The 27634-nt window shown below is 55.7% G+C and overlaps 1 protein-coding gene across 2 annotated transcripts in view; it reads left to right on the top strand.

Moving 5' to 3' along the window:
- The window catches only part of RPS6KA2 (ribosomal protein S6 kinase A2), a 162594-nt gene that overhangs the window by 98449 nt on the left and 36511 nt on the right, over nt 1-27634 (top strand). For both annotated transcript variants that reach the window (XM_082669034.1, XM_082669035.1), the window contains exons 7-11: nt 2651-2688; nt 5015-5157; nt 8998-9068; nt 10745-10833; nt 22374-22438. In XM_082669034.1, coding sequence (XP_082525160.1) covers nt 2651-2688; nt 5015-5157; nt 8998-9068; nt 10745-10833; nt 22374-22438 — 406 coding nt within the window. The remainder of the gene's footprint in view (nt 1-2650; nt 2689-5014; nt 5158-8997; nt 9069-10744; nt 10834-22373; nt 22439-27634) is intronic.

The raw sequence follows: 27634 nt of genomic DNA, 5'->3' as shown, positions 1-27634 counted from the left end.
GGCAGGTGGAGAGGCTGGGCAGGTAGAGGAGGCTGGGCAGGTAGGCAGCCCACCATTCCTCCTCCCACAGCCCCTGCCCTCCCTCCTTAGGTGGGACCCATCCTGCACTGGGAATGTCTCACACGCCACCCCCTCACTAGTGTGTGTCTTCTGTGCCGGTCTCTTCCCCATCACCACCTCCACCTTGGAAAGCCCTTTCAGCTGTCTCGACAGGCCCATTTCTAGGTGACGAGTCAGATGAGCCTTTCTGAGTTTTTCTAAAAGACAGTGGCACCAGATTCCCAGCCCAAATTCCAATAAGATTTGTGTATCTTTGGCAATGATCATCTGTAATACTATTTCTAGGATATTTTGCTAATCCAGTCTAAATCTTTTTTTAAAGTCCCTCCAGATAATAATGTTCTTACTTCAGGTTCTTTTCCTGCTGTTTTCTGTGTAGAGCTGCACAGACTAGGAGGATCCACTTGAAAAGGAAGGATCTAGCGGATGCTGTTTTAAGTTCATTTGGTTGACCTGACAGTGGTCCCTGCCGCGAAGTTGATGATTTTCTCCCTCTGGCCTGTGACGTGGTTGATAATGGCCCCCTGTCCCCCTATAGACTGAGGTCCATGCCTGTCCCTGGATATGTGGGGCCTGGTGGGACCCCAAGGCTTGGAGCACAAGGCAGCCCAGGCCCTGAGGGCACAGGAAGTAGATCCCAGCCCTTGTTCCTGGTCCCTTCTTCACCTGCAGGGAACTGAGAAAAATGCAGACTCTGCTCTGAGAAGTGGCAGTCGTTTAAGGGAAACGCCTGGGTTTGCCTAGAGACCAGGAACGTTGTGTATGTCCCTGATGCAAAGCGTATTTGCCTGTGACCAGAGGGAAGTGCTCCCCACGCACGGCATCAGCCTAACCACCAGCTGGGTACAGCCTCACTGGCTGCACGTGTAAATGATGTTTAAATAACCGTGAAAGGCTCTCTCCTGAGTATCCCCGTAAGAGCCGTGTCCTGCAAACTCAGCCTCGCCTTCGGAAAACAGGCGCTGAGGCCGCTGTCACAGCCAGCTCTGCCGACCTGCTCCCCTCCGCTGTGAGCTCTGCCCCATGAAGGCAGCACCCCGATTCTCCCTCTAGTTAAAGGTCAAAGGGATCTTTATAGTTAAAAATAGTAATATGGAATTGCAGGATTGAAGAGAAAGGATTTTGTTTCCATTAGAATTAGTAGGGAGTTAATCATGAAAGTTGCTCACTTCTGGGCAAAGATTAAGTATAACTGAAAAGCAAAGATAAGAACATTCGCTTCTTTCATTATAAATTGTCATCTTAATTATACACTGTGACTTTTCCCTTCCCATTTCCATAAAACAGTAGGTATGATTTTTATTCCCATGGCAGCGTTTTAAAAATTGTGGTAAGATAAACATGACATAAAATTTACCACCTTGACTATTTTCAAGTGCACAGTTCAGTCGTGTTAAGAGCGTTCACACCATCTGTGCGATCGTCTCCACCATCCATCTTCCAGACTTCTTTCATCCTGCAAAACTGACGCCCTGTCCCCATGATACCCCACCGCCCTCCCCTGCCCCAGCACCCTCCCTTCTGTTTTCTGTCTCTGTGGATCTCACTGCTCCGGGGACCACACGTAAGGGGGGTCACACAGTATTTGTCCTTTTGTGGCTGGCTTATTGCCCTCGACGTGGTGTCCTCGAGGTCCATCCATGTGGTAGCCTGTGTCAGAACTTCCTTCCTTTCCCACATGTGTTTAACGTACCACATATTAATCCTCACAGCCCACGTCCTGGTCTCTTTAGATCCGGGCTGGTGCCTCCCAGGAGCTGGTGGAACAGAGTTTAATTACAGCAAAGAAAGAAACAGGGCAAGCCAGGAGCCCCGGGGGCCTGTGGGCTGATGGGCTGGAGAAGGGCCTCGTGGAAAGCTCGCCTGCGTCCATCCCCTCAGACGTTCCCTCCGCCCTCCCGTGGGCGTCAGCCTCGCCGTACTGCAGAGAGCTGGGAGGAACAGGACAGCGCTCCCCGTGGGGCATCTGGACGTCAGATGCCGGCATGCTGAGAGCTTGGTCCAGGGCACCAGGAGGGACCCCGTGGGACCGGCTTCCACAACATGGCTCCCGGGGGCTGAGGCCTGAGGTGTCACAGACTCCCCCGGAGGTCGCGGTGGTTCCCAGGGTCAGGCGGGGCTCGTGGAGGGGTCTGGCCAGAAGAGCAGGCTCTAGCCGTCGAGGGCCCGCCTGGGTTCAGGAAGTCCCCTCTGAGCAGCTCTGCGTCTGCACAAGCCAGGGCACTTGCGGACGCTCTCAGGCCCATTCATGCAGGACAGACAGCCTGGGGGGTCCCCAGACCTTCCCCTGGGCTTGAGAGGGTCTCACACCTGCAGTCCCCAGTGTGAGCCTGCTGAGCCAGGCACAAGAACATGGGGGTGCCCTTTGCCCCCCACACACCGCGGATGTGCCTGTGCTCCTGACCCAGCAGAAGCTGCCGACTAGGAAGCAGTGGTCTAAAGGCCACGTCTGCGAACAGCAGGTGACCTGCCGCCCCCCAGCCAGCGTGGAGAGTGCTGCCCAAGGGCCTGGGTGGCTCCCCTGGGGTCTCCGTGCCCTTCCGTGTGTCTCGTCTCTTTTAAAGCATCTGTTTCCCCCCCTTTCTTTCAGCATCCTCCTGGACGAAGAGGGACATATTAAGATCACAGGTTTGTAAAATACCACCCGCCACCGACCGGTGACATCACCCCGGCGCCCCTGGTACCTGGGGGCCGACCCAGAGCTCAAGCCCTCTCTCTCATCACACCAGCGTGTGCACGCAGGGCTGCCTTCCCCGTGGCCGTGGCTTAGTTCTTTTGGTGTGTGTCTTCCTGGGGACGCTCACGCTTCCCAGGTCGGCCCTCCTTCCTTCTCTCCCTCTGACTTAAGACCCTTCTAGTGCCTTTCCTGCTGACTCTCAGCGTCACTGGATGTTTCGTTCAAGAATCTCATCTTAGCATGTCTGCGGGGCCGATCTCCCCACTGAAACCTCAAACCCCTCCCACTGCCGTCGGTTCAGCCAGAACGAGCACCGCCCCCCCTTGTTCCGTGACACCCGCTTGTGCTAGTTTCCTCTTGCTGTGTCACAATTACCAACCTCGGTGGCTCAAAACAGCATCAGCTCATCATCTTAACAGCCCTGGCGGCCACAAGTCCAAAACAGGTCTCACAGGGCTAAGATCAAAAGGGGTGCACTCCTTTGTGGAGGCTCCAGGGAAGGATGGTCCTGTCGCCTCTCCGGCTGTCCACTTCCCTGGGCTCACGGCCCCATCCTTCTCCTTCAGAGCCAGGGGGCAGCACCCCAGTCTCTCTCTGACTCTGGCCTCTGCCCCCAAGTCCACATAAGGACCTTGTACTTACTGTGCGTCATCCTGGCGCCCCAGGATAACCTCCCTTCTGGAGATATAGCAGGGCCCCCTCTGCCAGGTAAGGTGACCTATTCATAGGTTCCAGGGTTGGGGCGTGGACGTCTCTGGGGGCCATTCCGCTGGCCCCCCGCTGGCCGGGTCCTGGCCTGGTCTCCACTCACACCCGCTCCCCGTGTCCACCAGTGGGCTGTCCCTGCGCAAATGCTCCCCCCTCGCCTCCAGTGGCAGCTGTCTCTGCTTAGGCGGGACACCTGCTCTACCCCTGTTCTGTCTTCAGAGCCTCCTGTCCTCTGCTTCTCAGCCCCACACCATGTGGTCTCCCTGCTGCCTGTTCCCTTCTCTGGGCTGGTTCACCCCGTTCTTGATGGACCCCCAGTCCCAGCAGAGTGCACAGAGCGATTGACAGTTACTGCTCGTTAATGTCAGACAGTGAGACTTCTTAAATTTCTCATGAATTACGCACAAGAGCACGGCACTCACCTGACAGACCCTTTAGACGGCGACCTCCTGCCAGGGGCTGCACAGGTCCAAGGGCGTCCGCAGTGTCTGCTGGTGGGACCTGCCCCCCGCAATGAGTCCAGTTTGACCTGCTGGGGCCTTCTGTGCCTTCCCACGTGTAGAACAGCAGCAGAAGTTAACCCTTAACAAGCTGAGAAAGTAAACCTGACTTGACTTCTACAACTGGTTAAGGCGGTTCAGAAGTGCCCGCGTGGCACTTTGTGGAGACTGAAGGTTCTGCGAGTACCTGACCGGTTTTCTCTGCTGAGTGAGGAGCTGCACGTGTATTATATAGATCTCACGTGTACGGAGGTAGCTGGAATAAGTGTGAGCTGCCACGTTAAATTTATGTGTCATATTATAGAGGTTTGGCTTCCTCTGTTTAGTCATTGTGGTCAAACAAGCCCCGAGACTCTGATGTGCTGAGTGAGTCACTTCGGCAGTGAGCGAGCAGCCCCACGTGGGTGCTGGGGACTCTCACCTAGCCGTGAGCTCTCTTGGTCCTCACGTGGCCCCAGGAAGAAGGGATGTCAACTTTAAACTCACAGATGGTGAACGTGGAGGGCTCTGGAATCTTAGAACCAGCGTGTTCACTGCGTCCTTCATCCACTGGGTGCAGTAGCGCGGGCACTGGAGGATGACGGCCTTGGCGGAAGGTTTTGTGGACAAGGTCCAGGGGAGGATACCCCATGGCAAATGCTCTGAAGCCCCGCCCACCTTGTCTGCCTTCCCCTTCGTGCCTCACCAGCCGGGGACCTCCTTCCCGAGTGGCCTCCTGCTCGTAACCCCTTTCCCGCCCTTTCCTTCAGAACAAGCGCCGTCTTCCTGCCCTTCCTTCGGAGTAGCCCCGCAGGCCTCTCCGCTGGGGCCGCTGACGTCCAGGGCGTCCTGCTAAAAACAGGCTCCCGGGGAATTGGTGTCAGGCGTCAGGAATGCGGTTTCTAGGCGCCCTCGGGAGCACTCCTGAATGTGTGGGTCCCTATAGAAGCTGACCCGGAGGTGTCGGGTTTGGTTCAGCTTCTGTGGGCAGCCTGGCCCCAAGAGGACAGCGGTGGGAGGTGGGCCGGCCGGGCAGCAGGGCTCCAGGTGCCGCCCGGAGACTGAGCACTGTGTGCTCTTTCTCTTTTAGACTTCGGGCTGAGTAAGGAGGCCATCGACCACGACAAGAGAGCCTATTCGTTCTGCGGGACGATCGAGTACATGGCGCCCGAGGTGGTGAACCGGCGGGGCCACACGCAGAGCGCAGACTGGTGGTCCTTTGGCGTGCTCATGGTATGGGGGCTCGTGATATGGTGTGGCGTGCTCATGGTACGGCGTGCTCGTGGTGTGGTGTGCTCCTGGTATGTATGGCATGCTCGTGTCATGGTGTGCTCGTGGTATGGTATGCTTGGGATATGATGTGCTCATGGTAATATGTGCTCGTGGCTTGATGTGCTTGCAGCGTGGCATCTGCGGTCCCCAAGGTGCCCACGTGGCTGTCCCCTGAGCACCCGCCCACTCCTGGGGTTCAGAGGTCCAGGAGTGACCCGAGGAAAACAGTGCCCATTGTGTGACTCAGGACAAGGGGGGCCACCAATTCCTGACCCTAGCATTTCCTGGCAGCCTCCTCTCTGTCCCCCCTCCAGACTCCCACCATCAGGAAACAGAGCTGGGATTCAAGTTAGGATGCAAATGTGTTAAGAGTCAAACCTTTATCCTTAACGCTCTTACGGGTTTAGCAGGAGGATTTGAAGGGATGCAGCTATCTCCAGATTAAACATATTTTTCTTATTTCAAACACAGAATCCCTCCACTTAGTCATCAAAATCACCATGAACCAAAATACACGTAGAGTGAAGCATTTTTACATCTGCATCTAGAAACTTGGATTTTCTTTGGGTCACGTGTTCGCAGACAGAGCGTGCAGCAAACGCCAGGGCGGTCTGTAGTCACAACAGAAGCGGGCTTGGCTGCCGTCCCCCGCCTCACGCGGTCCTTCCTCTCCTCCCTTCCCCCTCCCCCCACCCATCCCCCGCAGCCGGCCCGCCGGGCCCTCAGCGTGGGCCAGACTTCCGAGGCTGTGAGTCTCACACTGACTGGATGGGAGGAGCATCGTGGCATTCCCGGCTTGTCAGCCCCCTCCTTGTGTATTCCACAAACGAGGAAACTGAGGCGCGTCGCTCGGCCAGCACTGGCAGAGCCTCCTTCCCACACGCATGCCTCTCGCCCCGGGACCTCTGGGCTGGGTCCTGCTCACGGTGCAGGGCATCAGCTGGGTGCCCCTAGGCTGGTACCCAGGAGGCCACGCTCGGTCTCTCGGTTCTGGTCCCCGGCCCCGTGGGCTCGGAAGCGCTGGCTGTGTTGGGTTTGTCGGCACGGACGGCTGACCCTCGTCTGTGGGGGGCAGACACGTCAAACCAGCTCAGGAGGCCGTTCCCACGGCTCCGGCCGGGATGCCAGCTCACGGGCGTACAGTAGGTGACGTCACACCACGCGGGGCAGTGCCCCCGTCTCCAGGGTCAGTGCGTTCTCCCCCCCGTCAGCCACCTACGAGGGAAGTCAGGCTGTAATGAGAAGACTGCTCCCAAGACAGAATCACAACAAATTAAGCACATTAATACAGGCAAGTGATGGGCCCAAGCTCGCGGCCTGACAAGGGCGCCGTGAGCGTCAGCTGCCAGGGCGCTGGTGGCGCTTGCCGTGTTCGTGGTTATACAGACCTTGAATAGCCTCTGCTGGGGTGCAGTCCGTCTCCACGCCAGAAGCCACGGGGACGTCCCGCTCTGCTTACCTTCCCACCGATCATCTCTCTTTAGACATGTTGGTGAGACCGTCAGGGTAGCCTCTTCCTCTGCAGGGTAACTTTGCATCCTCGGCTCTGCTCCTGTCCACGTGGGTGCTTCCCCGTTACCCTGTCTGGAGGGTGTGTAGTGGGGGGCGGGCACGGGGGCCTCGGCACCCTCGCTGCGGATTTTACTGGAAGTTTGATGTTGTCTTCCCGACACCGGCTCCCAGGTCCGAGGTTACAGCTCTGCGTCTTCGGGAGTGATTCCAATTCTTAAGTCCGCATCCGCCTGAGAAGCACGTTCCTCTGGAGGGTGGGGTGGGCTCCCAGAGGGAGACCACAGGCTTCATCCTGTCCCTGGATCCCAGGGATACTCGCGAAGCCCTTAAAGATGTAGGCTGGGGGCTTCCCTGGTGGCACAGTGGTTGGGAGTCCGCCTGCCGATGCAGGGGACACGGGTTCGTGCCCCGGTCCGGGAAGATCCCACATGTCGCGGAGGGGCTGGGCCCGTGAGTCATGGCCGCTGAGCCTGCGCGTCCTGAGCCTGTGCTCCGCAACGGGAGAGGCCACAGCGGTGAGAGGCCCGCGTACCACAAAAAAAAAAAAAAAAAAGATGTAGGCTGGGCTCACGAGTGACCATACAGTGGTTCTCCAGGGAGCCCTTGCCCGATGCTCTGACGTCACAGAATGCCACGTGTGTCTCTGTGGAAATGATATTTAAAAGAGCAGGAGGCCGGCCCGAGCCTGGAGAGGACTGTCTTACCGGCCAGCACAGCAGAGAAAACTGCAGCTAAAACCACACACACATCAAAGCCACCTGGAGTTAGTTTTGTGAGGTTTCTGGGGGAGAGGGGAGTGGGAATATGCCATCCCCCTCGTCTGTTTCTAGATATATTAATAAAATCTGTCCCATAATATAAAATATGCCTTTCATACTTTTTTCTGGTCAAAATCATTGCATATTAAAGAAATAAATGGAGAGGCTGAAAGGAAATAAAAGGGGCAGTGAGGACATAAAAAGAAAGATGGAAAGAAAAACAACTGAGAGAGAAGTCAAAGCGAAGGAGAGGCTTCCCTGGTGGCGCAGTGGTTGAGAGTCCGCCTGCCGATGCAGGGGACACGGGTTCGTGCCCCGGTCCGGGAGGGTCCCACGTGCCGCGGAGCGGCTGGGCCCGTGAGCCATGGCCACTGAGCCTGCGCGTCCGGAGCCTGTGCTCCGCAACGGGAGAGGCCGCAACAGTGAGAGGCCCGCGTACTGCAAAAAACAAACAAAAAAAAGGTAGCGAAGGAGGGACAAGAAAGGGAGGAGGAAAGTGACCTGCTCTGAGCTGATGCCCCCAGTCAGGCTTCTTCCCACTTGTTTCCCCCACGTCTTCCCAGGCTCCCCACACTCACTTCTGGAACCTCCTCTGGTCCCCCAGCTGTCGATGTCTGGTGCTTTGCTGTGACGCTCTCACGGGCCCTGTCATCTTGTGTTGTGAACACGCGTCTCTGTGAGGGTCTCCCGGGCACAGGGCATGACCTTCCCGCATCCCTAGCTCAGGTGGCGGTGCCGGTGCCCAGGAAGGTCTGTGCCCCGAGGGTCCACAGGCAGTGAGAGCAGAGCGGGCCTGGGCTCCCCGGGCCCCTGCGCCTCCTGCCCCCATGAGACGGGAAATGCCCCTGGACTTTGGAGAAGGTGACCGGAGAGGTTGGCCCCTCGCCTCTTCCAGGAGAGGCCCAGCCTCTGCTGTCTGCCACGGTCCACATGCCAGGAATGGTCCCGCCACCTTGCTCTCGGGCACAGGACATTCCTCCCTGAATTGCTCACTCCTTTGACAGACTCGTCCCCTCCTCTTTCGGTGTCTCGTAACAGCTGGGGAGGTGGGTCACAGTAGCCTGAAGGAGGAGGGTCGTCACGGTGATGAGTCTGCAGGGCACTCAGGGTCCGCAGAGCACCCTCCCATTCGACCTGGACCCGGAGCGCTCTCTCCCCACCCCTGTCCTCCCCTCCTTGCTCAGCCCCTCCACGGCACCCTCCAGAGAAGGCCGGGTCCTCAGTCGACCCCGTGGAAGGTGTGTGGCCATGGCTGCAGGTCCCCATCCCCCTCTCCATGGCGCTGAGCACCTTCTCACGGCCGTAGAGCTGAGCGTTTACTGTGTCCATCATCCATCAGTCTCCCCACTGAATGCCAAGGTCCACAATGCAGTTCTGTTCGCTGATGTACACCAAGCATGTAGGCCAGCGCCTGCACTTAACTGACCACATTTTGAACGGGTACGTGAACTTGGGCTGCATTTTGCCTGTCTGGGTCTCGCCACTGTGAAGTTCGTGGGTTCTGAACTCTTGCTTCTGTGTTGGTCTGCAGTTCGAGATGCTCACGGGGTCACTGCCATTCCAGGGGAAGGACAGGAAGGAGACCATGGCCCTCATCCTCAAGTGAGTAAGACACCCACCTTGGGACCCACCCCAGTACGCGTTAGCGCCTTCTGATATCGAGAGCTTCGGTCTTCAAAAGCGGGACTGTTCAGTGGGCAGTAACGGTAATGAGCGTTCGTGGCATTTTCATGTCAGTGGGTGGAGCCAGTGGCATCTCTCAGTGATTCTGATGAAATCTCCTACCAAAGATAAAGTTTTCCATCAGTAAAAATCATCTAAGTTGTCCAACGGCAAGGTCTTTAGACATGATGGTTGGTGACCTTCAAAAGTGCAGGTTCAGGGGGCAGAGGGCTGCAGGGGCTCCTGAGAGAGCCTTCCCTTCTCTGCCTGTTGACCCGTTCATGCACGTGCCTGAGCTCTCCTGCCTGACATCAGCAGGAATCATACGGCCCGAGTCGCTGAGTACGAACATAATTTTCTCCTTAATTCTCATGAAGAATCTTTTAACACAAAAATGGGTTTTGCTCTTAGAACCCTAGAAAGAAGTCTAAACCCAGAGCCAGTCTTGCTGTAATAGCTTTTAAAAAACAAACAAAAGAAAAAACAAACAAAAAAACCACATCATTTTATTTTTTTGGCCGTGCTGCGCAGTAGGCAGGATTTTAGTTCCCTGAGCAGGGATCGAACCCATGCCACCTGCAGTGGAAGCGCAGAGCCCTAACCACTGGACTGCCAGGGAAGTCCCTTGCTGTAACATCTTCATCAGAGCAGGCTTCCTCTGAGCGAGATGTCAGAGGGCAAGCCCTGGGAGAGAGAAGCTGACGGAGGGCGGACGGGGTGAGGAAGTGGCCCTGGAATCAGGCAGGCTCCAAGTTACTGTCTCCCTGCTCAGTGAGAGGCTGGGCCCACCGCACCTGCAGGAGAATCCACGAAGGTGCCTGGCCTCACGACCAGCTCTCTCAAACTCTGCTTGCAGGTGGACACGCAACGCTTGTAGAACCAGGAGGCACCTGCAAAGCTTACGGTTTTGTAGGTACATCATTATATAAATAGAAGGAGAGCAGTTCATGGAAGACACCCCGTAGAGAGGATGTGAACGATGTTTCCCTGTATCACATGACCTTACACTGTGGATGACATGCGTAACTACAGTCTACTCTGGTTTTTTTTGTTTTTGATGGCCTCTGTTCCTTTTAATTTTAAGAGGGAACAAGACCTTTTTTTCTAAAGCAAGAATAATTCCCTCCAGCAAATCCCAGGTGTGAACTTGTAACCTGTCGTTGGGAGTGACAGCATTTCTGAAGGGGCAGCAGCAAACTGTGGACACGTGGTTCCCAAAGCGAGGTCCTGCAAGGCCCTCCTTTCCCAGATGTTGCCGCAGACCACACCAGAGGCAGAGGAGAGAATCCAGCTGTCTCCTCAAGCCAAGAGGAGGGTCCTAAAATGTCAACCATGCTGGCATCTCTCCAAAGCCTTTTTTGTTGTTGTCTTGGAAACCATAGTTAATTTCCATTTAAAATGTTCTGTATGTTCGTGGGATCATTCTTGTTTATTTTTAGTGGCCTTGTTATTTTTAGTGAATCATTATATGGCTGTTGTAAACAGCTGCTCTGGGTCACGTGGATGTGATTGGGTTTGTCTGTGAACGCTGACTGCAGAACCGCAGAACCCTGAAGAAAACCCTTCTCCCTTTGGGGCTCATCCTTCTTACCCGAAAATACGACTGTGCTTTTCAGAGCCAAGCTGGGCATGCCGCAGTTCCTCAGCGTGGAGGCTCAGAGTCTTCTGAGAGCCCTCTTCAAACGGAACCCCTGCAACCGGCTGGGTAAGACTCGCTGAGCCCCCGGGCCCGCCCCGGGCCGCCCACACGCTCACACTCTGCTCTGGTCTGGCCCCGCATCTCACCACGTTCTCTGACAGCAAAAGGCCCTGACGCAGGGGGGGAAGTTCTGTCACGTGTTGTCCGAGCTCTGAGGATTTCAAAAACACACGGTCGCTGCGCAAGTATTGTGCTAACAGCCACCGTTTGTACACAAAATGGTGGTACTTTAGAACTCCGTAAACTAAAGACAACCCTGGAAAAGCCACCCCGTCCAATTTGTCTTTGAATTTTACAGAGAGATCATAATGGTTTGCCCACTTCTGATTTGCATCATGAATTAATTGATTACTTTTCGTTAATGTCTCCATCAGTTCAAGAGAGACACTGAAATGATCTCTGCTAGTCTAAGGCCAGCTTGTCGTGCAGCTCAGCAGATCTTAACCCGAGTTAGAACACACCTGCCTCAGAATCCGGTTTGCAGAGCTGTGAAACATCAAAGTGCACGTAAACATCTTTGCACATCATTTCTGCTCCTGTCTGAACCCCTGAGCCTGCCCAGTCTAGAGCCCCGCCCCAGTCTGGTATCATCAATCTTTTAATGTTTGATCCCAACAATTAACTTTGGGTTAATTACCCCTTTATTTTGATTCTGTGACTCCTTCCTGGTGCTCTGCCCCCATCCAGTGTAGACACGGGCTCTCCGAACAGCACTGAGAGGCCAGGGGTGCTGGGCAAGGCAGGTACACAGCCTCTCACATTCCTCCGCCGATTGGTTCTTTCACAAACCAGGTAAATAAGTCATTTCTCTTCCTGAGCCTCTGGTTCCTCTCGGGATGACAATGATACACATGGAATTCTGCACTAATAAAATTATTATCTCATTCAGATCCTCACAATACTACAAAGTAGATAAAAGGAGAAATGTTAGATTCACTTACGAAAAGAGGTATATCCCTAAGAATTGCTTTTAGCTGCAAAGTAAAGAACTCTTAAATAATTTAAAATTATTTAACCCAGCTAATTTAATGTTTCAAACTGCAATTATTCTTCTCACATTACAAGCCGTGTTGCAGTAGAGGGTTGTAAGCATTGGCTGGGCAGCTGAACTATTGCTCTCAAAAGCCCGGATAGGTCTGTCTTCTTCGTTTACCATCCTTAATGTATTGCCTTTTCATCCTCACGCATGGTGCCTTACGATCACAAAACAGCTGCTGCAGCTCCAGGCATCACATTCATGTTGAAGGGAGCACGAGGTGGCTCCTGACCAGAGCCTCCCAGCTCTGTGGGCACAGGGTCCCATGTGTGCCCCCCACACCCCCGGGATCCCGGGGCCCCCCTCACCTCATCATGCATCCTAGGAAACCGGCCCCATCATAACTCATCTTCTGGTCCCTGTGGTTGACGGACTGTGCAGGTCTGGGGCACCACGTCCCTCTGGTGTTTCAGAAATGCCTGCTTTTTAGGCAACTGGGGGAATACTGGGGCTCCGTACTGATGGTCTCAGGCTGACCGTCCACCTTTGGGAGGTAACTAATTAAAAATAGTCCCCCCCAGTTTGACTGAGTGGGAGTGGGAGTGATGGAGAATGGCTCGATGTTTCGTGTAAAATAGGATATGGGGGTCTCTCGCCCTCCACCCTCCTTTTCTCTCCAAGTCTCAACCCTCACCCTCCCTCGAACTATCTTTAGCTCACAACTTGATTCTTTTTTACTTTAATTTGAGCTGAGGATATAATTCTTCTCCCTTCGCCTGTAGCGAACTCCCTGAAATTTCACTGTAATTGGATTTAATGAATTGTGTGAAAATCTCAACTTGTTTTCATTTTATATGGAATTTTCTTTCTGCGGAAAAATTGGACAAAAAGTATCAAGATTTAGAAAAACACAAGAAAGATAATACATAAAATCACAGTCTTGAGGTATAAAATGGTGTATTTATCAGACCCAAGCATGAGGTGAGGGTTTCAGTGTTTACCTAAAGACCTCCCTATGTCGTAAAGCGGCTATAGCCAGAGCAATTTTTTTCTTGCTTTTCATAATTGCTATACTTTTTAACCAGTGAGTGCCTGTACAGCTCTTTGTGATATCTTAGCCCCCTCCTGTCTTTTCCAATTGTGGTGAAATACACATGGCAAAAAGTGTATCATCTTAACCGTTTTTTAAGGGCACAGGTCAGTAGTCAAGTACATTTGCAGTGTTGGGCAGCGTCAACACCATGCATCCACAGAACTCTTTTCATCTTGCAAAACTGAAGCTCTGTCCCCATGAAACAAGAAACCCCCACTCGCACTCCCCCAGCCCCTGGCCCCCACCCGTCTGCTTTCTGTCTCTGTGTTTTGACTCCCCTTGGGGCCTCATGTCGGTGGAAGCATACAGAATTTGGTTTTTCGTGTCTGGCTTATTTCACTTAGCATGATGTCCACAAGATTTATCCGTATTGTAGCAGATGTCAGAATTTCCCTAATTTTTAAGTTGAATAATATTCCGTGGAACGGGTGTACCGCACTGTGCTCATCCGTCCTCCATCCGTGGACATTTGGGTTGACCCACATTTTGGCTGTTGTAAATAACGCTGCTACGAACATGGGTGTGCAAATAGCTCTTCAAGACCCTGAGTTCCAGAAGTGGGAATTCCTGTATCCTGTGGTAATTCTATTCTTAATTTATTGAGGAGCCACCTGACCATCTTCCACAGGGGCTGTGCCCTCTTCCTAACTGTAGAAACGTTCTGGACCGTTTTAGCCTCTCGAGCCGGCATGGCGGCCCATGTCTGGAACCATCCACTGTGGTGAGGTGTGAGGACAGAGGAAGCCTCGGCAGGAGGTGCTTTTGCCCCGATCTTTCCATACATCAGTTGAAAATGTCTGTCAAAGTAAAGCACGTACTCTTCATCCAAGTAATTCCACTTCTGGGATGTTTCCTAGGACGTAGTCGCACAAGTACCCAGAGACATACACGATGTTGTTAGTGCAGGAAGGAGGGGAAGAAAGGAGCCCACGTTCCCACCACCGACGGACGGTTCAGGGAAGCGGGGTCCATCTACCCGGGAGGTGAGGCAGGTCTGCACCACTGGCTCGGAGATGCGTCTCAGCCAGAAACGAAGAGTTAAGGAAAAATAGCAAATGTCCAGAATGATCCTACTTTTAGAAGGAGGGAGGGACGGGAGCAAAGAAAATTTCTGGAAACACACAAGTAGCTGTTAGCAGCGAGTGTGGAGGGCCGGGTAGGGAGGTGAGCTTTTCCTTTCACCCCAGACACGTCAATAGTCTGATTCTTTAATCCATAACACACACTCGTTTTATGATGAAAAGCCTAGTTTTGTAAAATTTGGTTTTGAGAGAAACACGGGATATTCAGAGACTCCTGTGTGGTGCAGGAACCCATCCTTGGCCTCGGAGCTGCCCAGACGGGCAGATGGCAAGAGTGTGGACTCGTTGGGGGCTTGAGGCCTGGCCTGCCTTCCTGTCGGCAGATACTAAGGGCCCTTTAATTAGGAAGGAGAGGGACGATGTATATGTGACCCAGAAACACACACACCTTCACCGGTTCCCTGATACTTTCCAGGCTCTGGCGCTGGGGAAACAGTGGAGCAAAACTATGGCCCTCGTTCTCATGGGGCCTCTGGGATGGTAAAAGATAGGGCACACAAACACCCCTCGGCTGCCATGAGAAAGAGTGGGGGAAGACCTCAAGGGACAGGAGCCGGGGGGCTGCTGGAACGTGGAGGGAGCACAGACGTGAGAGGGGGAGGGAGCTAGCGAGGAGCCCTGAGTGGCAGCACCAAGCAGAGGGGCGGGGATCCACCCCCCAGCAGGTACTTGCTGGGCGACCTTGAGCAGATGGCTGCCCCTCTCTGTGCCTGCTTTCCCGCCCTGTGAACTGAGGGTGATAGCAGAACCTCTTCAGAGGGTTGTTAGGAAGACGTAAAGAGCTGGACCAGTGCCTGACACGTAGGAAACACTCTAGTGTGTTTGACAAATAAATGCATAAAAAAGCAGAGATAGGGCTTCCCTGGTGGTGCAGTGGTTGAGAGTCCGCCTGCCGATGCAGGGGACGCGGGTTCATGCCCTGGTCCGGGAAGATCCCACATGCCGTGGAGCGGCTGGACCCGTGAGCCATGGCCGCTGAGCCTGCACGTCCGGAGCCTGTGCTCCGCAGCAGGAGAGGCCACAACAGTGAGAGGCCCGTGTACCGTAAAAAAAAAAAAAAAAAAGATACTAGCCCAGTGGAGCCCACAGAAGCATGGAAAATGGCCCATCCATGACCAAAAATTGCCCTTCAGATAATTTCTAAAGTGAATTATTATAAAGCTTTCCAGGAGTTATGGACCATCCTGCAGCAGTATTTCATATCCAAGATGTCCAGACTCACATAAGAAGAAATTATAGTCGGAATTATTGCTCACCCAACTTGACCCGGGTCAGCTACTAAATTTAATTGCCTGAAAATCTTTAGCCTTAAGGTGGGGAAATTATGTCGAGTAGATTAATCTTGGTCTGCACAGGGAGCTAGACTGGGAGGCTGGGACTCTTCCCCTTCTGATCGCCTTGAGCCTTGTTCTTGACTCCCCCCTGAAAAGTCCACTGGCCATTTGGGGAGTCCGTCAGTATCAGAAGGCCTCACCCAAACCCCGGTTCCTCACGTAGATCTGTGGTTTAACCACGTTACCTTCAAATCAGCCCAGATCTCTGTCTCTTGACACTTGAACTGTGGAAGAGACCTGTCTGTCCAGATTTCCCCTCTTGATCAGGACAGCGATCATACTGGATCCGGGGCCACCCTGCCCCAGTGTGGCCTCATCCTCTCTAATCACATCTGCGACGACCTCGTTTCCAAGTAAGGTCATGTGCTGAGGTTCTGGGGTTAGGACTTCACCGTCTGAATTTGGAGGATCCCAGTTCAGCGCCTCCGAGAGGGTGTCCACAGCATCTGCAGTGGAAGAAACGGCAGAGGTTCTCACTAATCACATCTGCGACGACCTCATTTCCAAGTAAGGTCACGTGCTGAGGTTCTGGGGTTAGGACTTCGCCGTCTGAATTTGGAGGATCCCAGTTCAGCGCCTCCGAGAGGGTGTCCACAGCATCTGCAGTGGAAGAAACGGCAGAGGTTCTTCTGCTTGGTGTCACACGCTCGGCAGGTGACGAGACCGAGGTCCTCGCCCCAGATCACCTGCCCAAGGCGGCATGGCTGCCGAGGCTAGAGCTGGCGTTTCCCCCCCGTTGTCCCCTTAAGATGCATTGCCCTCAGCCAAAGCGTCCGAGTCTAGGTCTCCAGCCCACCGCTGACTGCAGTGTGCACTGCTCAGTGAGGTGCCCCATGCACCTGTGGCAGGTGCTGGTGACACACAGGTAGAGGATGCTGCCGCGTGGGAAACACAGCCGCGTGGGCAAAGAGGCCAGAAATCTCGGGTAGAGATCCCCCCCGCCTTTCCCCTGCAGACCTGAGACACCTGAGGAGCCAGCCAGAGGGAGGCCCCTCCTCCGGGCAGGACGCCGGGGCTGAGGGGCGGGGGCAGGGCCAGGGCGGTGCTGGAGGGACAGACAGATGGAGAAGGCAGACAGGCCCCCCCCCGGGCCGGGCCTGGCAGGGCTGGGCGGTCAGTGGAGGGCAGGGAGGGGACGGGTGGTTTTCCATGCCGTGAGTGGAGAGATTTTACTCTTATCAAAAATGGAGTCAAATTTGAGTTTATTTCCACCACGGTGGCGTGTGGACCCGGCAGCTGGAAAACTGGATTATTTGGGTTTCGCGCTTGATGGAAGCAGGTGCAAAATGCCCGCCCGGCAGGGCTGCCTGGGACCCTTGGGCGGCATCTGCAGGCTTGTGCGTGTGCTGGGGAGGGGGCAGTGGGGGGCGTGAGCTCTGGGCCCGAGAAACGTCACAGGCGCAGTTGCAGAAACGGAGAAGACTAGCACGTGAGAGCATGCGTGCCCTCCAGGCGGCCTGGGTGGGGGGCTGGGAGGGCAGGGCAGGCGGAGTGGCCTGGGCCAGGCCGGGGCTGCGACGTCCCCCGGTCGGGACCCTCGGAAGGACGCGGCAGGCGGAGCGCGGCAGTCTTGTTTCTCAGAGGATCGATCGTTCTAGTCGTGAATTAGAGAAAGACCCTCTTGGGGCGTCTCTAGCTCACCCCTGTGAGCATCTGTAACTTAAGTCCTGGACATGCTGGACTCCTGGGGGCACACGGGGCAGAGGTTAGAAAGGCGTTAGACGTGCCCGTGAGCATAAAACAGCACAGCCGCTAAACTACTGCTGGAGTTTACACGTGACTGGAGAACACGTGTGGGCAGGGCCCGTCCACTCGCCCAGGGCTTCTGTTTCTCGTGTTTCCATTTTCCGTTCCAGACTCGATCTCCAGAGGGTGTGCTCTCCTGATCTGACTTCAAACACAGTCCGCTCTGGGCTCCAACCATCTCATTCCAGTCCCACGGGCATCGCTGTGACCTCTTGGAAAGGGCCAGCCTTTGACGGCTTGGTCAAGGCTGAGCGAACGCCCCAGCCCCTGGCTTGGAGCTGGTGGTCCCAAGCCAGCCCTGAGGGTGCTGCCGGGCCCCCGCCTCAGCCAGCAGGTCCCAGAAGACACAAGCTACGCCAAGCGAAGATTTTAAACAGTAAATGAAATTTCAAGCTGACCGACAATACTTTAAGGCTAAAGATGTGTACATGATCTATAAGTGACTGAGAAGTGAAAAAGCAGACCTGGTGTTCAAATAGTGGGTGGCTATGGACTGGCCTTTAGGAGCGTGCGGGTCCGGCAGACCAGACCCACACAAAGTATGCAAGGAAAAGAGCCAGACGTGAGGTTACTCTGAGCATGCCCAAAAGAATTAGAGAGGGACTCTGTGTGACCCTCAAACGACGAAAACAAATATTTCAACAGAGTCACAAAGGGTCCAGGGATTAAACATTTCCCAAAGCTATCTGTGGACAGGAAGATTCAAGCAAAACATTTTTGGCCAATCCCCAAACCTTTTGGGGATGATTTACTGTGAAAGTGGAAGCCCGTTGATGATTAAGCCCAGGAGGAAAGGAACGGGGTCGCCTCGTTAAAAATGTGAGGTGGAAGGGCTGCAGGTACCCAGGGCCATAGAACAGGTCCCAGCCTCAGACACAGCACTGCGTTTTCCAGCCACGTGCCGGTGGAAGACAGTTCCAGTGGGATGCAAAGCTACCCCTCGACCAACGCGGAGAAATCGAGACGGGGGTCCAGATACAGAGGCTCAGGAAGACAGCCCAAAAGCGTTCGGAACAGAAGTAATTAAATGTTCCTACACCAGAGAATAAGCATGAACTTTTGAATCTGCTGCCCCAGTCAGTACGCAATCTTTCTGCGTATTTGCCAGGCATTGGGGATCTTAATCGAGACTCGCCAAACTGCGTAGAGAGAATGCTGTTCTTCCGCCCTCCACGTTTCTGTCCACAAGTACCTGTCCTTGCCAATTCTTCGTGAGCCCTCCTCTTGGGGACAGAGTGAGACTTGGGTGCATTTGGTGATGATCCCACAGCAAGTCAGCCGAGACTCAGAGACAGACACAGACACGATCTCTGGACTGTCCCAGCTCGGACCTCTGCTCGCTGCCGTTTGTCAAATGTATTAAACAAAAAGGAATTGTCCAGCACAAAGTAGACTCTTTTAACATGTTTCAGGAGAGGATAAATAGAACTAGAATCCGAAATAATGACCCCGTGTGCCCTAGGAAGGTTGACAAAGGCTCTAGAGAACTCTGTGCAGAAATTCTTTCTCTTTTACGTTTTCGCCTCCTTGGAACACCTGGAACTTTTGAGTAATAACCAAAGTGTTAATTCGCTCTTGAGTGTTTGTTGAGGCCTCGAAGCACGAACGTGGTGCAAAATCTCACTGCAGTGGAAGAACGAAGATGCAGACAAAAATGTTCTGAGTAGGCGCCCAAGACAGCCCAGCTGGAACCAGCAGACAACTGTAGCTGCACCAACACCTGTATTTCCTTTCTGTTTTACTTCATTTTGATTCTTGCAGGGCATTCTTGCAAATGACGAATGAGCATGAAATGCAGTGGGTACAAAATGCAAAGTAGATGTTTCAAAGTCACACAGTCAGTGAGTCGCTGTACAGGTGCCTCTCCCTGGGCTCAGCATGTGAGCAGCAGCCTCCCACCTTCGACTAACCCGCAGAGCTTCTGGCAACGCAACCCGTGTTCACCAAAAAGAGCGGGAAGAGGTACAAATCAGAGGCGGGTTTTCGTTTCTCTTTAATCGTCGTGGCCAGAAGGCTTTTTCAGTCCCGAGCTCTGGTCTCCATCAAAGGAGGGCTGCACGCAGGTGGGCGCGAAGCCAGACTGTTCATTCTCGACATCTTGTTCCAGCAGCCGCTTGGGCACCTGTGGAGGGCCTCTAGCTGGGGATGCCCAGGCTGACACCAGATCTCCGGACTCAGGTCAGGGGTTTACACAGCAAGGGATGGACACGGACATCCGGAGGGTCCTCAGCATGAGGTCCTCAATAAAACTGTTTCTCTCTACTCATAACAACACTCCTGACACCAGACGTGTGGGGTTTTCCACACCAACTGATCCTCCACTTCTCTGCAGACACCGACTGTGTGTCCTACGGTTCAGCTCAGTTATGGCACTGACCACCCAGAGTTATCTCGGACCCCAGGGTCAGGGTCACTCCCACCAGACACCCCACCTCCAATGCCAGTCCCAAGTGCCAGGTTGTGCATGTGCTTCCGGCCCACCAGCTGTAAACCCAGGGTTCCCAAGACCCCCTCCTCAGCTGTGAGAATTCACGAGAACAGACCACAGAACTCAGGAAAGTGCTTTAGTGAGTTACTGTTACCAATGTATTACAAAGGATGTTCTACAAGATCAGATGAACCGCCAGATGAAGAGGTGCATAGGGCGAGGTCCAGAAGGGTCCCCAGCCCAGCCGCTTCTGTCCCTTTGGGGTTTGGGGGGAGCCACCCTCCTGGTTGTTCACCAGCCCAGAAACTCCCCTAACCCTGGTGTTCGGGTTTTGTTGGAGGTTCCATTATGTAGGTGTGATTGATTCAATCCCTGGCCGTTGGCGACTGGACTCAGTCTCGGCCCTTCTCTGCTCCCTGCGGTTGGGGCGTGTGGGCGAGTTCATCAGACGTGGATGAAAGTTCCAGGCCTCGCCACGGGGTTGGCTCCGTCTCTAGGGTCTTTCCACAAGTCACCTCATTAAGACAAATTCAGGTGTGCTTGAGAGGGGCTTATTATGAATAACAAGAGATGCCTCTTTCATGCCTGGAGCCATTCCAGGAGCCAGTGACCAAAGCCAGACATCAAAACAGGAGATGCGGGCTTCCCTGGTGGCACAGTGGTTGAGAGTCCGCCTGCCGACGCAGGGGACGCGGGTTCGTGCCCCGGTCCGGGAAGATCCCACATGCCGCGGAGCAGCTGGGCCCGTGAGCCATGGCCGCTGAGCCTGCGCATCCGGAGCCTGTGCTCTGCAACAGGAGAGGCCACAGCAGTGAGTGGCCTGCGTACCGCCAAAAAAAAAAAAAAAACAGGAGATGCTTCCATCATTCTTACCACTCAGGAAATTACGAGCGTCTTAGGAGCTCTGGCCAGGAGCCCGAGACAAAGACCAAAATATGTATTTATTATTATATCCTAATGTCTCAGGAGAAAGGCCAAATTGGATACACACGTCGGGGTGGGGTTCTGGGACGGGGAGCGGAATCTGTCTTCCGGTTCTGCTCCTAAACTCCGGTTTGGTCCTGGGCACATTACCCAGCCTCCTTCAGGCTGCTTCCTTATCTAGAGAGTAGGGATGGTGCCCAGGGCACTGGGTGTTGGCGGCATTTAGCGGGGGAAACGCCTGTGGTGTGTCAGCCCCGCGCCACTTCCCCGTGTCCCTAGAGGGGGAAATTCCGGGGCTGACAGCTTCCTCCCCTTGTTCGTCCATTTGCGTACCAAAGTGACAACCACCAGGTCACCGGAGCCCAGCGTGGTGACGAGGCCAGGGGCTCCTCTTTCCCAGGGTGCTGGCCTGGCCAGGCTTCCCCAGGGAGTGGGAGCTAGCTGGGCCCTCGTCCACCTAGAGGTGACCCCGATGCCACGGGCAGCTTCGCGCCTCCTTTTCTGCCCATGTCACGGCTTTGACCAGGAAACAGGGCTGGAAATGACAACGGGAAGCCATGAGCCCACAGCGGGCTGTGTCTCCTGGGACCCCCGGCGTCCGGGGAGAGGGTCCTCCCGCTTCTCAGGCTGGACGGCAAGGCCGGGCAGGGGGCTCCACAGTGACCACGGCGGCTCGGGGGGCCTCGCGCTGTCCTCCACACCTTCCTGCTTCCGGCCTCCCAGCCGCCTGCCTCCCTCCCGGGGATGAGGGGGGCGGCTCAGCCTAGTGGGGCAGACGCGGGCCGAGCCTCTGAACGGGGCGGGGCTGGGCCCCGGCGCTCGGGGTGCAGAACCGGGAAGCCTGTGTGGGCCTCACGCACAACCTGGTCGATTGAGACGCAGGGCCCGTTTCCCCAGACAAAGCCGGAGCAGGAGTCGCCCGGCCCGAGGCCGCCTGCCACCGCTTCTCGCATCTCCGCTGCTTCCCGGCCCCTCCCTGACTCACCTTCCCATCCTGGAGAAAACGCAGACCTCGTGGAGCCTTAGGGCTTGGCTGTTTGATTTTTGGTTTGGGTTTTTTTTTTAATTAATAGACTTATTTTTAGAGGCATTTTAAGTTTGCAGAAAAAATGGAAGAGAAGGTACAGCGAGTCCCACATGCTCCGTCACCCCCTGCACGCAGTGTCCCCTGGCGTCAGCTTTTGCTGATTTGATGCGCTTGTTAGAAGTGGTGAAGCAGTATCGGCACGTCGTTACTACCTGAAACCCGCGGTTCACATCAGGGTTCACTCTGGGAGGGGTAGCTGCGGGCTTCAGCAAGTGCGTGATGACGTGTCTACCATTAGGTGTCCGAAGTCCTCTGCACGCCCTCACCCATCCCTCCTCCCTTGGGGCTCAGGACTTCACATAAGCAACAAGCCAGGGAGAGATTAGGCAGAAGGAGCCGGCGAAGCAGCACTGTTTGTACACAGTGTCCAGGTGACAAGAAACCTCTGTCTCGCGCAGGCCCAGGTGGACACAGGCCACCTCCGTCTCTCTCCAGGTTCCCGTCGTGCTAGAAACGGCCTCTCCAGGCCCTGGCTTCCTTCCCCTTCCCTGTAAGCCCCAGAGCAGCCGTACAAGGCTCTCTGCGCTGTGGCCTCCACCCTGCCCTCGCCTGCGTTTTCTCATCCTCTGGAAGGCCCGGCCTGATGCTGGCTCTGATGGAGGCTGGGATGGGCCTCCGCTTCCTTGCCCGGACGCCCACACCTGCAGCAGGAGGGTCTAGCCTGCCCGCCCCCTTCTCTGCCACCTCACCTGGTCACAGCTCTGCAGGGCTGAGTGGTGGCCTCTATGGGCTGTGAGGGGGCAGCTGGCAGGAGAGGTCGCAGCTGGGGGCTCCTTCCCCCTGGAGGGCGTCAGGACCCCAGCCCCCTCCCTGCTGCGTCAGAACTGCAGTCACGGGTTTGCTCTGATGCTCATCTCTGCTCTGTGGTCACGGCAGGTGCTGGCCTGGACGGCGTGGAGGAGATCAAGCGCCACCCTTTCTTTGTCACCATCGACTGGAACGTAAGTTGCAGGCCAGGGTCCCGACTGCACAGAAAGCACAGGGAGGTGGGGCAGGGGAGTCAGCAGCTGCTGGGTACAAACCCGAGGTCAGTATAGACCCGTCACCTGGAGGAGCGCGCTCCCTCAGGGGGCTCTGAACGCGCAGGCATTTCCCCGGCGCAGACCAGGGACCGCCACCCCTTCCCTGCGGCTCCAGGCCTGGAACCCCTTCCACACTTTCCCTGTCAGAGACCGGCCGGCCTCAGTGGCCCTGCAGCCGGGCCACCTCCCTGAGGGCAGAGCAGAGGCCACCCTGGGCCCAGCAGAAGGCTGAAGGGGCCCCTCGGCCGCTCCCGGGCTGCACAGAGCTTTCAGTTTGGGGCCTCTGGGCGCCCAGATTCGGTGCTGCTCCCTGCCTCTAAACGGGATCACGCCCGCACTCAGCAGTCCTGTAGATGCTGCTGCAGAAAAGCATTGTCCAGACCAGAAAAGACAAAGCCGTTCGGGACGCTTGTTAAAGACATAAAGAAGACTTCGCTCGGGGGGCTGTCGAGATGGCGTGGGGACCACTGCAGGGGGGTAGGGGGTCCAGCCGTCGGGAGAGAGATGGGGCTCAACTCCGAATACAACAAGGAAGGAGGGGGCGTGTCAGGGGCCAGAAAGGGACTGAGAGGAAGCACCAGGGTAAGGGGCCTCCGGCTAAACCCACCGACCAGGATTCTTGCTGAGCCGGGTCAGGGTCCAGACAAATCCAGCAGTCAGGCCTGCTGGGGAGAGCTCAGGGGCCCGAGCAGGTCGGGTCAGAGTCAGGGGACGTCGCCGGCTCCGCGCTGCCGGATGGATGTGGACTGCGCCCCCCCCCCCCCACCAAGGAGGACCCCGGGTCCAGCGCTCCCAGCCGCCCGACTGGACGCGGCGTGGAGCTGGACGCCGGCTCAGAAGTTCCCGACTCTCACCTCCCCGGCGCCCGGCTGCTGGCTCTGCGGGGGAGGGTCAGGGCGGGCGGCTCCCGGGGCGCCAGCCGACCACCGGGCCAGGCTCCCCGTCTGGAGGCGGCAGGCCTCCTCTGGGAGCAGGTCCTTGGTCCTTTCCCACTGGGTAAGCACAGCTCTTAGCTTTGGGGTTTTCTTTTCCTGAGCTAGGATTTGACCAGAATGTTTACAAAGTGAAAGTCTCTCTATGCTGCAGAGGGCAGTGCCCGTGTCTGCCCGCCCCCCTCCCCGCGGAGTGTGGGGTGTCCGCGGCCTCGGGAAGGGGTGGCGCCTCGGCTCCGGTGGGTGGGCAGGCCCCGCCCCAGGTCTCACCTCTGGGGACATTTTCGCACAAACGGCACGTAAAACCCGCTGCTCGCCGAGCTTCCCGGCCTCACTCCTGCAGCCTCTCCTCCGCTCCCCACCTCAGCCCAGGAAGCACTCCGACTGGCAGTAGTTTGCTAACCTACTTTTAGATGCCGGTGATAGAATATGTGCACACAATTAGACTCGGTTTCAGAGGTAAGAGTAGAGAGAAACCTGGTGACTCTCTGGTGACGTGAGGCGCCTGGGAAATAGGGACAGCATCGCTGGGGCAGGGGCTGCAGTGGGAAGGGACCAGCACAGAAGGGGAAGGAGGGGGTCCCGGCGGCCACACCGCTCAACACTAGAGCCTGGCTGGAAGGGGGGCCGTGGGCAGGTGCTAGGGAGATGCTCACCCCAGGACGGCGCCGAAGAAGGGGCTTGTCACGGGGGGATCCAAGTCAGCTTCGTGAGGTGCGTGGGATTTTCACAGCGCAGTGGCCCTGGAACACTGCAGGCCGGGTTCCCGTGCGTTCCAGAAAGCCCAGGTTTGCGTGATCTCTGAGCACGAGCTGAGGCGCCCGGCCATTTAGAGCAGCCCTGGTGCACGGCTGGGCCTGGCTCTGTGGTCGGCGCAAAGCCCCTGGCTTCCTGTACCAAGGAGGTGGTGCTTCTGCGTCATGTCAGGGCAATCAGGCTGGAGTTAGGTTGGGAAGTTTCTTCCGTTGCTTTTAGCGTTTCGTTTCATCTCTTGTTGGTTTGGTTTGGTTTTTGAGAGAGACCCTTCTGAGGCACTCAGACAGCCTCACCTCCTGTCATTTCCATTCCCCGAGGATGACCAGACAGGGCCAGAGGCGTGCGAGGATCCCATTGCATCCCTCGCTCTGGATGAGGCAGCCAGAGGTAGGGAGGACTGAGAGACCACTTTTGTGCTCATTGGTGTATTTAATGACTACTTGGGGCTCGCCCGTGTCAAGGTGAGCAGGTGTCCGGGACATAACGATGCAAAGACACAGCTGTCCTCAAGCTGCTTCAGGTCCCGGGGGTGCAGGCGTGCCGTCATCCAGCCGCGGAAGAGGCGTGCGGTGGGGCTGTCCCGTCTGGGAGGGGGTGACGCCGCAGAGATTTGAGGAGGATTGACCAGGGGGGAGCGGGGGAGGGGGGAGGGAGTCCTCCCAGCAAAGATCTCCTGGGACCGCAGCCTCGCTCCAGCCGCTCGGGCCCTTCCCGGGATGATGAGCTTTCGTCCTCTCCAGCCCCGGCACGAGCTGGTCAGCCCCGTGGGGGCCGCTGGGTCCTGGCCAGTGACCGGCCCCGGCTTTAGAAGGACGTGCACGGGATAGATTTGTCCAGATGCGCTCGTTCTGCTTTCGGCAGCTTAGATAACTGGAAACCACAGGGGAGGGAGATGCATTTGCAAAAACTGTTAGTACCAACGGGCCTTCCCACTGCCAGGCAGATGCTCAGAGTGACAGTGACAAGGCATCTCCTTGACTATCCGACTCTACCCCAGAGCCGGCCTCAGGATCCAGCTTGGGACATATAAGGATATGACTTCACCTCTGCTTCCTTCTGTGACCCAGAACTGCCAGCAGAAGTTTCTGGTTTTTTTAAGTAAATACCTGTCGTCCCGCGCTTCTCCCTGGGGTGTTCGGGTTTCCTGCTGGGGCAGAGTGAGTCCAGGGACACTGCACGTGGGGGGCGCTGCCCCGTTTGTCCTGCTCTGCCATCACCTTGTCCTCAGAGCCCAGCAATTAGCACCTGCCCAGGAGGCATCCCCCCTGAAAGCTCGCTCCCTGCGGTAGGAGAAATGAAAAATTACAAGTTAATTATAGACTGAAAGCCTCTGCAGTCGGTGATGTGAGAGTCGGGCACAGAAGCTGCGTTTACTTTTCCCCCGTGGCTGGAGCGGTGCCGAGAACACAAAAATGAGCACAGACCCCAAATAAGCTTCGTCCAAGTTAATCACCCCGGGCCCCGTGAGCCGGGCTCCCCTCGCAGTGGGAATAACGCTTCCACAGCCAAGGCCCGCCCTGTAACTATGACGACTCATTCTTCCAGTCACTTTTATTAACGCTGGGAGTGTCTTGTGCTGTTCTTTTTACTTTCTGAAACCCTTCCAAGCACATCACCGGTTGGTGGGTGTGAGATGGGAGGGATTCCCCGGGGGGAACTGAACCCAAGGCAGTGAGAGGAGTGCACCCCATCCCTGGGCGACCTGGCATCGTGTGCAGAGCCCCCAGATCGCCGGCCGTGTGGGCTGGCAGGAGGAGAGTGGGGCTCCGGGCCGCAGAGGGGGGACCCCTCCGGTTTGGGTCCCGGGAGCTACCCGCTGCTGCTTGGCATCTCACCGTGCGTGGGCCCCTTCCACGGCCCACTGGAAGATTGCTGTCGATCTACTTCCATGTTAAGTACACCAGGAGAACTCACCCTTCCAAGGAGCCAACAGGTGTCTTTGTTCAAAGACTTAATCGCCCTTTGGCTCGGGGGTTTTGTAAATCCAGATACTGGGGTTGGAGCAGCTCACGGTGGGGTCACCAGTGGAAGCAGAGCTCTGCACCTCGTGGACCAGAAGCCCCAGATCTGCCCACGGCATGCTGCAGTCATTGAAATTCTTCCTGTTCCTCCTCCTGTCCTGCCGTCACTCTGCATCTGGATCTGCATCATTTCTGCGGTGCTATTTCAGGAATCATCTCTAACGGTGCCCTTTGCCTAATTGGAGCATGTTGATTTTGAAATGCCCGGAGCCAAAAGTGCCGGCAGAAAACAGACATTAGGTCTGTGACCCCGAACTAGAATCAGTCATCTCTTCATTATCCAGTTGCTATTTTTATTTTGCTCCCTCTGTCCTTCCCGAGTCACCTGAAGGTCTTTTAGGTATAAGTAGAATTCGGATGCACCTGCAAAGAGCATCCCAGCCTGTACACGTGCGCTGTGAAATCCGTTCCAGCGTTGCTACAACTTGCAACTTGAGATCATCATCCCGAGATCCTGGGACAAATGCCACGATTTAAAGTGATGCCTGGTGCATTTGGTCATGATCCCACTTTCCTTCCATCAGTGTGGGGTAAATTGTTCCAGAGGCTCAGAAAGGGGAATCTAGGTCAGAACTATGCCTGCGTCTCGTCAAGCTCAAAGTCCACAAAATGCACCTGACTGTTCATTCTCCATTTGACCCCGTGCACAGCAGCGGACATTACAGAATGAGAAGCAAGGTCACCTTTTCCCTAAATCCTCAAACCCACTCCTAGGTTTGGACACCTGGAAAGAAAGAAAAAACATGTATAAGAATAACACATATTAGCACTTTCCAAAATGTTTATCCAGTAACAGGAAGACATTGACAGGCCTTTAAGACTGCAGCAAACACAAGGGTGTATCCGAAGGGCAGGGTGACCAAACACCCCAGGTGGCCTACACAGCTCTTTGCTGCCCACTTGAAACCAGGATGAAACCGCAACAACCTCCGGAGACAGAGAGGGTGGAGGTCTGGGGGCCGGTGGGCAGATGACGCTCACAGGCTCTGTCTCTGCAGGGACCAGTGTCGGGGTGAAGAGGGGTCTTCGAGAGGACTTCCTGCTGCCCTCCTGCAAGCCTTGGGAAGCTTTCTTCCACACTGTGCCTCGGGTCAGTCAGGCTCTCCGTAGCTGAGGCACAGGCTTACAGAGGCGGTTTGGAAAATGCAAGGAAACACAGACATGTGCTTGCACACGTTGCCATGTGAAGCCAGAGGTTGTACACGCTGCACGCCGGGTTCTGGGACTGGCTTGGTGGGCGTCTGGAGTTGGGATTCTGCACAGGGCAGGGTGGGGCAAGCGTGAGCCGGGCACCGTCCTGGGCGGGGAACCCCGGGTATCATGTCCTCTCTTGCTTCCCGAGTCATCACTAGATACTTCAATTAAAAGGGTGCAATGCTCTCCACCCAAACTAAGTCCACAGCAGC

Source organism: Grampus griseus (genome assembly GCF_964374135.1).
Source record: "Grampus griseus genome assembly, chromosome: 13".
NCBI lineage: Eukaryota > Metazoa > Chordata > Mammalia > Artiodactyla > Delphinidae > Grampus > Grampus griseus.
The sequence above is the reverse complement of the archived record's forward strand: the minus strand, read 5'-3'. Positions and strand labels throughout refer to the sequence as shown.